This window comes from Globicephala melas, chromosome 8 (assembly GCF_963455315.2).
Source record: "Globicephala melas chromosome 8, mGloMel1.2, whole genome shotgun sequence".
NCBI lineage: Eukaryota > Metazoa > Chordata > Mammalia > Artiodactyla > Delphinidae > Globicephala > Globicephala melas.
This window is the reverse complement of record NC_083321.1, coordinates 94,610,802-94,626,036: the sequence shown is the minus strand read 5'-3', so window position 1 is coordinate 94,626,036 and position 15,235 is coordinate 94,610,802. Positions and strand designations below refer to the sequence as shown.

Below are 15,235 nucleotides of genomic sequence, written 5' to 3'. Positions count from 1 at the left end.
GCCTGAATACAGTTTAACTTCCTAATTTGGGACCCAGGACCAGCTTTCCTCCCACTTCAGTCCACTCCTTCCAGCTACTGACTTACTGTCACCAGGCAGTCATCTCTGTTTCAGTATAAATAAGAAGGCATACAGCATTTCAGGACAAACCCAAGGTAGCCTGGAGACTCACTCATTGTGGGATCACCTTCCAGAGACAGCCAGCCGAAGGAGGAGCTGGCGTTGGAGATGTCAGAGAGCGTGCGGCGGGCCAGCACTGCGGGCACAGGTGGCTTGGGGACATCGTACCCGTCGTCTTCATTTTCTGATTCCTCAGGGCCAGTGTTGGCATGGGCTGCAGCCAAATTCCCTTCACCTAGAGAACAGTTTGTGCAGTTATCTTCTTTCTCCAACGTACTTCACCTTCTAACATTTCAGTACGGGGGCATCCGTTCATTCAAACACATACGGAATCAAATGGTTACCGAATAACCACTAGGGGCCAAACACCGTGTGGCCCTGTGCATAGAGATAAAAGAAACAGGGAAAATAAGATCTGCACCAATCCTGCAGCTCTACTTTTCTGACATGTCAAAAGCTACCCTTGCCAAGGTTAACAGTCACTGATGTCCAAGACTCAAGCACCACTTTATAGCATTCATTCAACATTTTCATCTGCAGTTCACCTTGGAAGATCAGCCAAAGGGCCCTGTTGTGTGCACTGCCTTCCTGAACTTTCAACTTGGTAAGCTAGTTAGTATGGGAATTGAGTATTCACCACCCACACACACAAGAATTTCATCAGTGTTGAAAAGCAATGGGAATAAGAGGGAGCTAGCTGTCAGCACTGCCGATCCAAGCCATATAACACAAAGGCCTCCAGGCCCTAGAAGGATGAAAAACACAAAAGGAACTAGCTGTGTAAATGGGAAATAAAACAGAGGAGGTGGTTTTACTGCCATAGATCAAAGGTATTTTGCCAAGAAAATTATTTACGAATATTCCGCGTAGGTCAAGTTCTCATTGGCCAAACATTACAGGCTCATTCCTCCGGCACATCAATGATTGTTAACGTAGCAGAACGACTACTCACCAAAGGTGCCGCTCTCTGTGACAGACGGTGCCGCTTGGGACTGAATATTATACATTGCTTCGTATGTACAACTATCGATCTGCTGGTTACAATCACAGGCTCTGGACCAGAAGGAAAGTCATAATGATCTTCAGAAACAGAACTCTGTTATCCGCAAACTTATTAAGATATACCTATTCACAACTTCTCTAGACCCTGATTCTATCAAGAATCTCCATCCTCCTCTTGCCAGTATCACTAGTACATATCAAAAGATTGACTCTTGTTACTAGTAGTAGCTGTGTATGTTTTTGAAATTACTGTGATGTTGAAGAAACATTAAGTGGAATTGCTTACAGCTGCAAGAAGCTTAAAACATTAGAGGTTACACACCTTTCTGCTTCATTTCTGGCTGGGTAATGCTATGTGCAGGCAGCAAGCCAAACAGGTGAGTTGGTGTCAACTGAATTCCCAAATAGGATTGTTGTGAACCTACCGTGAACTCTGGGTTGTCTCCAGAGGCCACTTCACTTCTGGCTTTTGAAGTCCCACAGGCCTAGAGGAAGGAGTCATATACTCTGTGTCCTCCTCACTTTCACACTGCTCCCCAGGTGGCGGCTTTGGCACAGGAAGAGGTCTGGAAGATGAAGAATAAAAAACAGAAAAAGAAAACAAAAAGAATGAACTGCTTTGCAACTATCTGAAATAATTTGAAAAGCACTGTAGAAGAAATATATAACATCCTACGATGTTCAACATACTCCTAGTGAAAAACAGCATGTACAGCATGATTCCATACACAAGACTGGCAATGAGCATGTCACATGTTGCTGATCACGGTCTGACTCTAGGTGGTATGATTATGGATAACTTATTTCTTTAGCATCACTTATCTGTGTTTTCTAAATATTATTATAATTAACACATACTATTTTCATAAAGAGAAAAGGATCATTAAAAGGGTAATCCAAAAATTTTAATTCTTTTTGTTGATGATGTTAATAAAAAGATACAATTGCACCTCTTACTCATTAAGCATTTTGGCAATACACACTTTAAACCATTCACATTCTCTTGTCACAGTAATTCTACCTTGGCTGCATCTCTGGCTATGTAAAAAGATGTTCACTGAAGCAAAGTTATTACAGTAAAAGCTTTTAAACAAAATAAATAGACAACAGGGAATGATTAAATAGATGATATTACAGCCACATTACATAATAATATGCAATAATTAAAAGTGAGGATTTTGGGGACTTCCCTGGTGGCACAGTGGATAAGACTCTGCACTCCCAAAGCAGGGGGCCCACATTCAATCCCTGGTCAGAGAATTAGATCCTACATGTATGCCACAACTAAAGAGTCCGTGTGCCACCACTAAGGTGCCTGAAAGACGCAACTAAGGAGCTCTGGAGCTGCAACTAAGGAGCCCACCCGCCACAACTAAGGAGCCCACGTGCTGCAACTAAGGAGTCTGTGAGCCGCAACTAAGGAGCCTGCCTGCTGCAACTAAGACCCCATGCAACCAAATAAATAAATAAATATCAAAAAAAAAATAAAGTGAGGATTTTGAAGAACTTTTTAACTGATAGGAAGAAATGCCCAAGATATAATGCTAAGTTTAAAAAAAGGGAAAACATAAAACTACATCTTGATCTAAAACATATATACACTTTACATGTCTGTAGCTATGGCCAAGTAACAAGCACTGTCTAACCGTCTGCCTAGAACAGCTAGCTATAAAAGCAGGAAAATATGCAAAAGAAAGAAGGCATTGGAGAGCAACCAGGCAGCCAAGATTTGAGAGGCCAAGATTCCAGAGAAAAGGAGAATACACTACAGTAAGCCCCATATTAGGGGTTCTGAACTTGGGGTTTCAAGGTAGTTTCAAGAGACTGAGGAGAGAGGGATTGGAATTTGGGCCAAGGCACGAGGGGTCAAAAATCCTGGAGAAGGGAACAGTAGAGAAGTAGGTTTAAAATTCTGCCTGTAATTTTCCCCAGAGCTACTGCGAATCCTTAAACCACGTATGAGTGGGACTAGATTCTGAGAAACCAGGCAAAAAGTAGTAGTACTTTGGTTGTCTTGCCAAACTAGAGAGACAAAGTTGGAGGTAACAGACATGGCCTTTAAAATAATTATAATTTATATATTCCATTAAAACAGAGGATGGAGAATTTTATTAGAAAACTACAGAATAATTTTTTTTTTTTAATTCACATGGAAATTCTAGGACCTAAAAACACAGTATTTGTAAATACAATGGATGGATCCTGGGGCAGATTAGAAACTGCAAAACAGAAGATTAGGGAACTGAAATAGAGCAGAAACTATTCAGATTCAACTAAAGAGAGGAAAAAGAATGGAAAACACAAAAATGAGCATAAGAGCTATATGAGGTGTGGTGAAAAGGTAGAACTTTCAGGTAACTGGAGTCACAGAGCGAGAGGAGAAAGAGACTGCACTATTCAGTGTATTTTAAGAAACAGCGTACCCCTGAAACTAACACAACATTGTAAATCAATTACACTCCAATAAAAATTTTTTAAAAAAGAAAAAAGAAATAGTGGCTGAGATTTTCTATGCTGAATTTTTCTTTCTTTCTTCTTCCTTTTCTTTTTTTTGGCCGCGCTGCCCGGCTTGTGGGATTTTACTTCCCGACCAGGGATTGAACCTGGGCCCTCGGCAGTGAGGGTGCAGAGCCCTAGCTACTAGACCGCCATGGAATTCCCAGTGGCTGAGATTTTCTAAAACTGATTAAAAACATCCAATGACAAAATCCATAAACTCTACAAACCTTAGAAGGATAAATATAAAGAAAACTACAGGAGACTTCCGGGAAGATGGCGGAAGAGTAAGACGCGGAGATCACCTTCCTCCCCACAGATACACCAGAAATACATCTACGCGTGGAACAACTCCTACGGAGCACCTACTGAACGCTGGCAGAAGACCTCAGACCTCCCAAAAGGCAAGGAACCCCCCACGTACCTGGTTAGGGCAAAAGAAAAAACTAAACAGAGACAAAAGGGTAGGGACGGGTCCTACACCAGCGGGAGAGAGCTGTGAAGGAGGAAAAGTGTCCACACACTAGGAAGCCCCTTCGCGGGTGGAGACTTCGGGAGGCGGAGTGGGGGAGCTTGGGAGCCGCGGAGGAGAGCACAGCAGCAGGGGTGCGGAGGGCAAAGCGGAAAGATTCCAGCGCAGAGGATCAGGCCGACCGGAACTCGCCAGCCGAGAGGCTTGTCTGCTCGCCCGCGGGGGCGGGCGGGACTGGGAGCTGAGGCTCCGGCTTTTGTCGGAGCGCCAGGAGAGGACTGCGGTTGGCGGCGTGAACACAGCCTGCAGGGCGTTAGTGCACCGCGGCTAGCCGGGAGAGAGTCCGGGGAAAAGTCTGGACCTGCCGAAGAGGCAAGAGACTTTTACGTCCCTCTTTGTTTCCTGGTGCATGAGGAGAGGGGATTAAGAACGCTGCTTGAGAGAGCTCCAGGGACGGGCGCTAGCCGCGGCTAGGGGTGCGGAGCCCAGAGACGGACGTGGCTAGGGCCGCTGCTGCCGCCACCGGGAGGCCTGTGTGCGAACACAGGTCACTGGCCACGCGCCCTTCCGGGGAGCCTGTGCAGCCCGCCACTGCCGGGGTCCCGGGATCCAGGGACAACTCCCCCGGGAGAACGCACGGCGCGCCTCAGGCTGCAACGTCACGCCGGCCTCTGCCGCCGCAGGCCCGCCCCACACTCCGTGACCCTCCCTACCCCCCGGCCTGAGTGAGCCAGAGCCTCCGAATCAGCGGCTCCTTTAACCCCGTCCTGTCTGAGCAAAGAACAGACGCCCTCCGGCGACCTACACGCACAGGCGGGGCCAAATCCAAAGCTGAGCCCCTGGAAACTGTGAGAACAAAGAAGAGAAAGGGAAATCTCTCCCAGCAGCCTCAGAAGCAGCGGATTAAAGCTCCACAATCAACTTGATATACCCTGCATCTGTGGAATACCTGAATAGACAACGAATCATCCCAAATTAAGAAGCCCTGTGGATGAAAGGCTCTTGGGGCTGCAGCCAGGAGTCAGTGCTGTGCCTCTGAGGTGGGAGAACCAACTTCAGGACACTGGTCCACAAGAGGCCTCCCAGCTGCACATAATATCAAACAGCAAAAATCTCCGAGAGATCTCCATCTCAACGCCAGCACCCAGCTTCACTCAACGACCAGCAAGCTACAGGGCTGGACATCCTATGCCAAACAACTAGCAAGACAGGAACACAACCCCACCCATTAGCAGAGAGGCTGCCCAAAATCATAATAAGTCTACAGACACCCCAAAATACATCACCAGACGTGGACCTGCCCACCAGAAAGACAAGATCCAGCCTCATCCACCAGAACACAGGCCCTAGTCCCCTCCACCAGGAAGCCTACACAACCCACTGAACCAACCTTAGCCACTGGGGACAGACACAAAAAACAACAGGAACTACGAACCTTCAGCCTGCAAAAAAGGAGACCCCAAACACAGTAAGATAAGCAAAATGAAAAGACAGAAAAACACACAGCAGATGAAGGAGCAAGATAAAAACCCACCAGACCTAACAAATGAAGAGGAAATAGGCAGTCTACCTGAAAAGGAATTCAGAATAATGATAGTAAGGTTGATCCGAAATCTTGGAGATAGAATGGACAATAGAATGGACAAAATGCAAGAATCAGTTAACAAGGACCTAGAAGAACTAAAGATGAAACAAGCAATGATGAACAACACAATAAATGAAATTAAAAGTACTCTAGATGGGATCAATAGCAGAATAACTGAGGCAGAAGAACGGATAAGTGACCTGGAAGATAAAATAGTGGAAATAACTAATGCAGAGCAGAATAAAGAAAAAAGAATGAAAAGAACTGAGGACAGTCTCAGAGACCTCTGGGACAACATTAAACGCACCAACATTCGAATTATAGGGGTTCCAGAAGAAGAAGAGAAAAAGAAAGGGACTGAGAAAATATTTGAAGAGATTATAGTTGAAAACTTCCCTAATATGGGAAAGGAAATAGTTAATCAAGTCCAGGAAGCACAGAGAGTCCCATACAGGATAAATCCAAGGAGAAATATGCCAAGACACATATTAATCAAACTGTCAAAAATTAAATACAAAGAAAACATATTAAAAGCAGCAAGGGAAAAACAACAAATAACACATAAGGGAATCCCCATAAGGTTAACAGCTGATCTCTCAGCAGAAACCCTACAAGCCAGAAGGGAGTGGCAGGACATACTGAAAGTGATGAAGGAGAAAAACCTGCAGCCAAGACTACTCTACCCAGCAAGGATCTCATTCAGATTTGATGGAGAAATTAAAACCTTTACAGACAAGCAAAAGCTGAGAGAGTTCAGCACCACCAAACCAGCTTTACAACAAATGCTAAAGGATCTTCTCTAGGCAAGAAACACAAGAGAAGGAAAAGACCTATAATAACGAACCCAAAACAATTTAGAAAATGGGAATAGGAACATACATATCGATAATTACCTTAAATGTAAATGGACTAAATGCTCCCACCAAAAGACACAGATTAGCTGAATGGATACAAAAACAAGACCCTTATATATGCTGTCTACAAGAGACCCACTTCAGACCTAGAGACACATACAGACTGAAAGTAAGGGGATGGAAAAAGATATTCCATGCAAATGGAAGCCAAAAGAAAGCTGGAGTAGCAATTCTCATATCAGACAAAATAGACTTTAAAATAAGGACTATTAAAAGAGACAAAGAAGGACACTACATAATGATCAAGGGATCGATCCAAGAAGAAGATATAACAATTGTAAATATTTATGCACCCAACATAGGAGCACCTCAATACATAAGGCAAATACTAACAGCCATAAAAGGGGAAATCGACAGTAACACATTCATACTAGGGGACTTAAACACCCCACTTTCACCCATGGACAGATCATCCAAAATGAAAATAAATAAGGAAACACAAGCTTTAAATGATACATTAAACAAGATGGACTTAATTGATATTTATAGGACACTCCATCCAAAAACAACAGAATACACATTTTTCTCAAGTGCCCATGGAACATTCTCCAGGATAGATCATATCTTAGGTCACAAATCAAGCCTTGGTAAATTTAAGAAAATTGAAATTGTATCAAGTATCTTTTCTGACCACAACGCCATGAGACTAGATATCAATTACAGGAAAAGATCTGTAAAAAATACAAACACATGGAGGCTAAACAATACACTACTTAATAATGAAGTGATCACTGAAGAAATCAAAGAGGAAATCAAAAAATACCTAGAAACAAATGACAATGGAGACACAACGACCCAAAACCTGTGGGATGCAGCAAAAGCAGTTCTAAGAGGGAAGTTTATAGCAATACAAGCCCACCTTAAGAAGCAGGAAACATCTCGAATAAACAACCTAACCTTGCACCTCAAGCAATTAGAGAAAGAAGAACAAAAAAACCCCAAAGTTAGCAGGAGGAAAGAAATCATAAAAATCAGATCAGAAATAAATGAAAAAGAAATGAAGGAAACGATAGCAAAGATCAATAAAACTAAAAGCTGGTTCTTTGAAAGGACAAACAAAATTGATAAACCATTAGCTAGACTCATCAAGAAAAAAAGGGAGAAGACTCAAATCAATAGAATTAGAAATGAAAAAGGAGAAGTAACAACTGACACTGCAGAAATACAAAAGATCATGAGAGATTACTACAAGCAACTCTATGCCAATAAAATGGACAACCTGGAAGAAATGGACAAATTCTTAGAAAGGCACAACCTGCCAAGACTGAATCAGGAAGAAATAGAAAATATGAACAGACCAATCACAAGCACTGAAATTGAAACTGTGATTAAAAATCGTCCAACAAGCAAAAGCCCAGGACCAGATGGCTTCACAGGCGAATTCTATCAAAGATTTAGAGAAGAGCTATCACCTATCCTTCTCAGACTCTTCCAAAATATAGCAGAGGGAGGAACACTCCCCAACTCATTCTACGAGGCCACCATCACCCTGATACCAAAACCAGACAAGGATGTCACAAAGAAAGAAAACTACAGGCCAATATCACTGATGAACATAGATACAAAGATCCTCAACAAAATACTAGCAAACAGAATCCAACAGCACATTAAACGGATCATACACCATGATCAAGTGGGGTTTATTCCAGGAATGCAAGGATTCTTCAATATACGCAAATCAATCAACGTGATACATCATATTAACAAATTGAAGGAGAAAAACCATATGATCATCTCAATAGATGCAGAGAAAGCTTTTGACAAAATTCAACACCCATTTATGATAAAAACCCTGCAGAAAGTAGGCATAGAGGGAACTTTCCGCAACATAATAAAGGCCATATATGACAAACCCACAGCCAACATCGTCCTCAATGGTGAAAAAACTGAAAGCATTTCCACTAAGATCAGGAACAAGACAAGGTTGCCCACTCTCACCACTCTTATTCAACATAGTTTTGGAAGTTTTAGCCACAGCAATCAGAGAAGAAAAGGAAATAAAAGGAATCCAAATTGGAAAAGAAGAAGTAAAGCTGTCACTGTTTGCAGATGACATGATCCTATACATAGAGAATCCTAAAGATGCTACCAGAAAACTACTAGAGCTAATCAATGAATTTGGTAAAGTAGCAGGATATAAAATTAATGCACAGAAATCTCTGGCATTCCTATACACTAAGGATGAAAAATCTGAAAGTGAAATCAAGAAAACACTCCCATTTACCATTGCAACAAAAAGAATAAAATATCTAGGAATAAACCTACCTAAGGAGACAAAAGACCTGTATGCAGAAAATTATAAGACACTGATGAAAGAAATTAAAAATGATACAAATAGATGGAGAGATATACCATGTTCTTGGATTGGAAGAATCAACATTGTGAAAATGACTCTACTACCCAAAGCAATCTACAGATTCAATGCAATCCCTATGAAACTACCACTGGCATTTTTCACAGAACTAGAACAAAAAATTTCACAATTTGTATGGAAACACAAAAGACCCCGAATAGCCAAAGCAATCTTGAGAACGAAAAATGGAGCTGGAGGAAGCAGGCTTCCTGACTTCAGACTATACTACAAAGCTACAGTAATCAAGACAGTATGGTACTGGCACAAAAACAGAAATATAGATCAATGGAACAGGATAGAAAGCCCAGAGATAAACCCACGCACATATGGTCACCTTATCTTTGACAAAGGAGGCAGGAATGTACAGTGGAGAAAGGACAGCCTATTCAATAAGTGGTGCTGGGAAAACTGGACAGCTACATGTAAAAGTATGAGATTAGATCACTCCCTAACACCATACACAAAAATAAGCTCAAAATGGATTAAAGACCTAAATGTAAGACCAGAAACTATCAAACTCTTAGAGGAAAACATAGGCAGAACACTCTATGACATAAATCACAGCAAGGTCCTTTTTGACCCACCTCCTAGAGAAATGGAAATAAAAACAAAAGTAAACAAATGGGACCTAATGAAACTTAAAAGCTTTTGCACAGCAAAGGAAACCATAAAGAAGACAAAAAGACAACCCTCAGAATGGGAGAAAATATTTGCAAATGAAGCAACTGACAAAGGATTAATCTCCAAAATTTACAAGCAGCTCATGCAGCTTAATAACAAAAAAACAAACAACCCAATCCAAAAATGGGCAGAAGACCTAAATAGACATTTCTCCAAAGAAGATATACAGACTGACAACAAACACATGAAAGAATGCTCAACATCACTAATCATTAGAGAAATGCAAATCAAAACGACAATGAGATATCATCTCACACCAGTCAGAATGGCCATCATCAAAAAATCTAGAAACAATAAATGCTGGAGAGGGTGTGGAGAAAAGGGAACCCTCTTACACTGCTGGTGGGAATGTAAATTGATACAGCCACTGTGGAAAACAGTATGGAGGTTCCTTAAAAAGCTACAAATAGAACTACCATATGACCCAGCAATCCCACTACTGGGCATATACCCTGAGAAGACCATAATTCAAAAAGAGTCATGTACCAAAATGTTCATTGCAGCTCTATTTACAATAGCCCAGAGGTGGAAACAACCTAAGTGTCCATCATCGGATGAATGGATAAAGAAGATGTGGCACATATATACAATGGAATATTACTCAGCCATAAAAAGAGACGAAATTGAGCTATTTGTAATGAGGTGGATAGACCTAGAGTCTGTCATACAGAGTGAAGTAAGTCAGAAAGAGAGAGACAAATACCGTATGCTAACACATATATATGGAATTTAAGAAAAAAAAAAAATGTCATGAAGAACCTAGGGGTGAAACAGGAATAAAGACACAGACTTACTAGAGAATGGACTTGAGGCTATGGGGAGGGGGAAGGGTAAACGGTGACAAAGCGATAAAGAGGCATGGACATATATACACTACCAAACGTAAGGTAGATAGCTAGTGGGAAGCAGCCGCATAGCACAGGGAGATCAGCTCGGTGCTTTGTGACCGCCTGGAGGGGTGGGATAGGGAGGGTGGGAGGGAGGGAGACGCAAGCGGGAAGAGATATGGGAACATATGTGTATATATAACTGATTCATTTTGTTGTGAAGCTGAAACTAACATACCATTGTAAAGCAATTATACTCCAATAAAGATGTTAAAAAAAAAAAAAAAAAAAGAAAACTACACAGACGCATTATAGTGAAACTGCTGGGATCCAAAAACAAAAAGGTTTTACAAGTAGTCAGAAAAAGAATCATGCCCTTAAAGGGGCAACATTACGCTAATTTTCCAACAGAAACAATGAAAGTCAGAGGGCAGTGGGATGATATTTTTAAAGTGCTGAAAGAAAATAACTCCAGTTCAGAATACAGCTGACCTCTGAACAACATGTGCTTGAACTGCACGGGTCCACTTTTACCCAGATTTTTCCCCATAAATACATACTACAGTACGACACAAGCCACAGTTGGCTGATTCTGCAGATGTGAAACTGTGGATACAGAGGGCCCACTGTAGTTATATCTGGATATTCCACTGCGGGGAGGGTCAGCGTCCCTAACCCCCAAGTTGTTCAAGGGTCAAGTGTACTATGTTTAGTGAAAATATCTTAAAAAAAACGAAAGTGAAATAAAAGATATTTTAAGTCAAGCAAAATTTGAGAGAATCCATTAATAGAAGATACACTAACAGCCCCTCCTCTTTCTCTCCCCGCCACACCCTGTCTCTCTAAAGGAAGTGATTTGGGCAGAAGGAAAAAGGTTCCAGGTGGAAGTGTGGTAAAGCAGGAAGAAATGAGGAGTGCTATAGTATAAATATGTGGGAAATTTAAATGTCCAGGAAGTGTTAAGAGGGACTGATTCAAAGTAGACTCTAATGAGTCAAAGGGATATGTTGGAATCCCTAAGGTAACTGTTAAAAGAGTATTAGGAGTGAAACGGTATAATAAAAAATACTTTAATCCCAAAGAAAGAAAGTAGGAAAAAATGAACACAGAAAAGATGGGGAAAATGGAGAAAAGAGTAGGAACAAATATTCCAATTATTTTTAAACAAACAAAAAAAAAATGCTAGACTGGATTTAGGGGGGAAGAAAGCCAACAAGTATATACTACTTACGAGAAACATAACTTCAATGAGGACACAGAAAAGTTGAAAGTTAAACGATGGAAAAAGATCATGCAAACACTACAAGAGAGCTGATGTGGCCATTTTAATATAAGTAAAAACAGACTAAAGCCGGTTAGAAGCAGAACTAGAGAGTAAATGGAATAATCAAAACAATTATCATTTAGTTGATAATTCTAAATTTCTATGTATCCTAATTACATATACTAAATACATATACAATACAAACTGATAGACCTAAAGGAAAAAAGAGAAACCCACAATTATAGGGGGAGAATTTAACACACTCCTCTTGGTATTTGACAGAACATGTAGACTTAAAAAAAAAAAATCAGCAGGAAGATAGTATAGTTGAATACAATTAAAAAATGACACATACAGAATGCTGTGCCCAACAACTGCAGAATATACATTTTTATAAAATGAAGGTAGTAATATGTATGGAATTTACCATAAACTAGTCAATAAAGGTCTCAACAAATAGCACAAATTGAAATCACAGAGTATGGTTTCTGACCACACTGGAATGAAACTAGGAAGCAGTAACAGAAGAGTAACCAGAAAATCTTCCAATGTTTGAAAATCAGGCAACACATAAATAACTGATGAGTCAAAGAAGAAATCACAAATGGAAAACCATACATTTTGAAGTGAATGATAATGAAAACAGGACATATCAAAATTTGTGGAATGCAGCTACAGCATCTGTTATGGACTGAATGTTTGTGTCCTCCCCAAAATTACTTTTGAGGTCCTAATCCTGAGTGTGGCTGTCTGTGAACATGGGGCCACAACTGACGAATTAAGGTTAGATGAGGTCCTGAGGATGAGCCCCTGACTCAGTAGGATTGGTGTGCTTATAAGAAGAGACACCAGAGAGCTTGCTGTTGCTCTCTTTACCTCTCTGTGTGTGCATGTATCAAGGAAAGGCCATGTGAGGACATACTGAGAAGGTTATGCAAGCATGTAAACCAGTAAAGGATTCCTCACCAGAAACCAAATATGCTGACATCCTGATCTTGGACTTCCAGCCTCCAGAACTATGAGAAAATTAAATTCTGCTGCTTAAGCTGCCCAGTCTGTAGATAGTATTTTGTTATGGCAGCCTGAGCAGATTAATACAGCACACATCTCATGGAGCTAGAAAAATAACGAATAAAACCTAAAGGAAGTTGGAAGAATAAAATAAAGAGGAGAAAGCAATGAAACAAAAAGAGATACGGGCTTCCCTGGTGGCGCAGTGGTTGAGAGTCCGCCTGCCGATGCAGGGGGACAAGGGTTTGTGCCCCGGTCCAGGAAGATCCCACGTGCCATGGAGCGGCTGGGCCCGTGAGCCATGGCCACTGAGCCTGCGCGTCTGGAGCCTGTGCTCCGCAATGGGAGAGGCCACAGCAGTGAGAGGCCCACGTACCGCAAAAACAAACAAACAAAAAGCAGATACTCAACGAGGATTCTGGGAAGATGGTAGAAGTTGTCTGATGTAACTATTTTGGAACTCTAGAGTCTGTTGAAGGTTTGTAACTTCCAGGTGAAGACTGGGAGGCTAAATCGCTGTTAATTTCAGCTCTTAGCATAGTAGCAGCTACCCATTCTCAACCCTGCCACATAGCAGGCAGCTGTGCAAATGTTCCTGGAGCAGCCTGCACACAGCTTGCAGGAGCCAGGGTGGCACAAAGGACTCAGCCCTCCAAATATTGGGAATCTGTGTTCTGATTGCTGATTGCTGCTCCTGTTCACAGAGATGCTGACAAAGGGGCAGCAACCACTGTTGTTGCACCTCCCAGCATTGTTGTAAGCCCCTCCTGCTCTGGCTGAAGTGACTTCCATGAGATTTTAAAGGAAGATGTGGAGAAAATCAAGAAAATGATATGTGAACAAAATGGAAGTATCAATAGAGACAGAAAACCTAAGAAGAAACAAAAAAGAAATTCTGGAACTGAAAAGTACAAGGGAAATGAAAAAAAAAAATTACTAGAGGGATTCAAAGGCAGATTTGAGCACCGAGAAGAAAGAATCAATGAACTTGAAAGACAGAACGATGGAAATTATCAAGGCTGAAGAACAAACAGAAAGAAAAAGTACTGAAGAAAACTGAACAGAGCCCAAGGGAGCTGTTGGACATAACACCACCAAAGGACCAACATATACACTGTGGGAGTCCCAGGAGAGAGAGAGAGAAAGGGGCAGAGAATATCTGAAGAAATAAGGGCCAAAAACTTCCCAAAATGATTAATATAAACATCCAAGAAGTTCATTAGACTCCAAGGAAAAGGAACTCAAAGAGACCCACATTTTCAAAAGACAAAGATAAAGAAGGAAGCAAAACATCACGTACGAGGGATCCTCAATAAGATTATGAGCAGACTTCTCATCAGAAGTTTTAGAGGCCTGAAGACAGTGGGCCGGTATATTCAAAGCGCTAAAAGAAAAAAAAGCTGTCAACCAAGACTCCTACACAGGCATACCTTGTTTTACTGCACTTCACAGATGGTGTTTTTTACAAATTGAAGATCTGTGGCAACCCTATATCAAGCAAGGCTGCTGGCACCATCTTCCCAACAGCATTTGCTCACTTCAAGTCTCTGTGTCACACTTTGATAATTCTCAAAATATTTCAAGTTTTTCATTATTATATTTGTTACAGTGATCAGTGATCTCTGATTTTACTATTGTAAAAATATTATGACTTGCTGAAGGCCCGGGTGACGGTTAGCATTTTTTAGCAATAAAGTATTTTTAAATTAAGGTATGTACATATATATTTTTAGACATAATGCTACTGCACACTTAAAACCACAATATCTCTAAGGTATGCCTGTATCTGGTAAAACTGTCTTTCAAAAGTGAGGGAGAGGAGCTTCCCTGGTGGCGCAGTGGTTGAGAGTCCGCCTGCTGATGCAGGGGACACGGGTTCGTGCCCCGGTCTGGGAAGATCCCACATGCCGTGGAGTGGCTGGGCCCGTGAGCCATGACCGCTGAGCCTGCGCGTCCCGAGCCTGTGCTCCGCAACGGGAGAGACCACAACAGTGAGAGGCCCACGTATCGGAAAAAAAAAAAAAAAAAGGTGAGGGAGAAATCAAGACATTCCCAGATAAACAAAAGCTGAGGGAGTACGTGACCACTAGACCTGCCCCGAAAGACATGCTCAAGTGAGTCCTGCAGGGTGAAATGAAGACACTAGACAGTAATTTCAAGCTGTATGGAGAAATAAAAACTTTAATAAAGGTAAGTACATGGAGAATTATAAAAGCTAGTACTATTGTAACAATGGTTTGTAACTGTACCTTCTGGTTTTTTCCACATGATTTAAGACAGCAATACATTTAAAGGGAAAGTGTAAGAGCCACTATTACTGTAACTTTGGTTTGTAACTCCAAATCTCTTTTTCTGCATAAATTAGGAAACTAATGCATTTAAAAGAACTAGTTCATGAACTCGTTTAAAAGAACTAGGGGCACACAATGTATAAAGATGTAATCTTGTGATCAACAACTAAAATGGGTGTGGTGGAGCTGTAAAGGAGAAGAGTTTTTGTATGCTATTGA

At 41.4% G+C, this 15,235-nt stretch overlaps 1 protein-coding gene across 2 annotated transcripts in view; it reads right to left on the bottom strand.

The window, feature by feature from the left end:
• CBL (Cbl proto-oncogene) overlaps positions 1 to 15,235 on the bottom strand; it is a 95,580-nt gene that overhangs the window by 9,208 nt on the left and 71,137 nt on the right. Inside the window, exons 13-16 of one of the 2 annotated variants that reach the window (XM_060304184.2) lie at positions 14,026 to 14,109; positions 1,548 to 1,688; positions 1,073 to 1,173; positions 173 to 355 (exon numbers count right to left, since the gene is read on the bottom strand). In XM_060304184.2, the coding sequence (XP_060160167.1) occupies positions 173 to 355; positions 1,073 to 1,173; positions 1,548 to 1,688; positions 14,026 to 14,109 (509 nt within the window). The remainder of the gene's footprint in view (positions 1 to 172; positions 356 to 1,072; positions 1,174 to 1,547; positions 1,689 to 14,025; positions 14,110 to 15,235) is intronic. The other variant, XM_030839161.3, reaches the window with a different exon arrangement.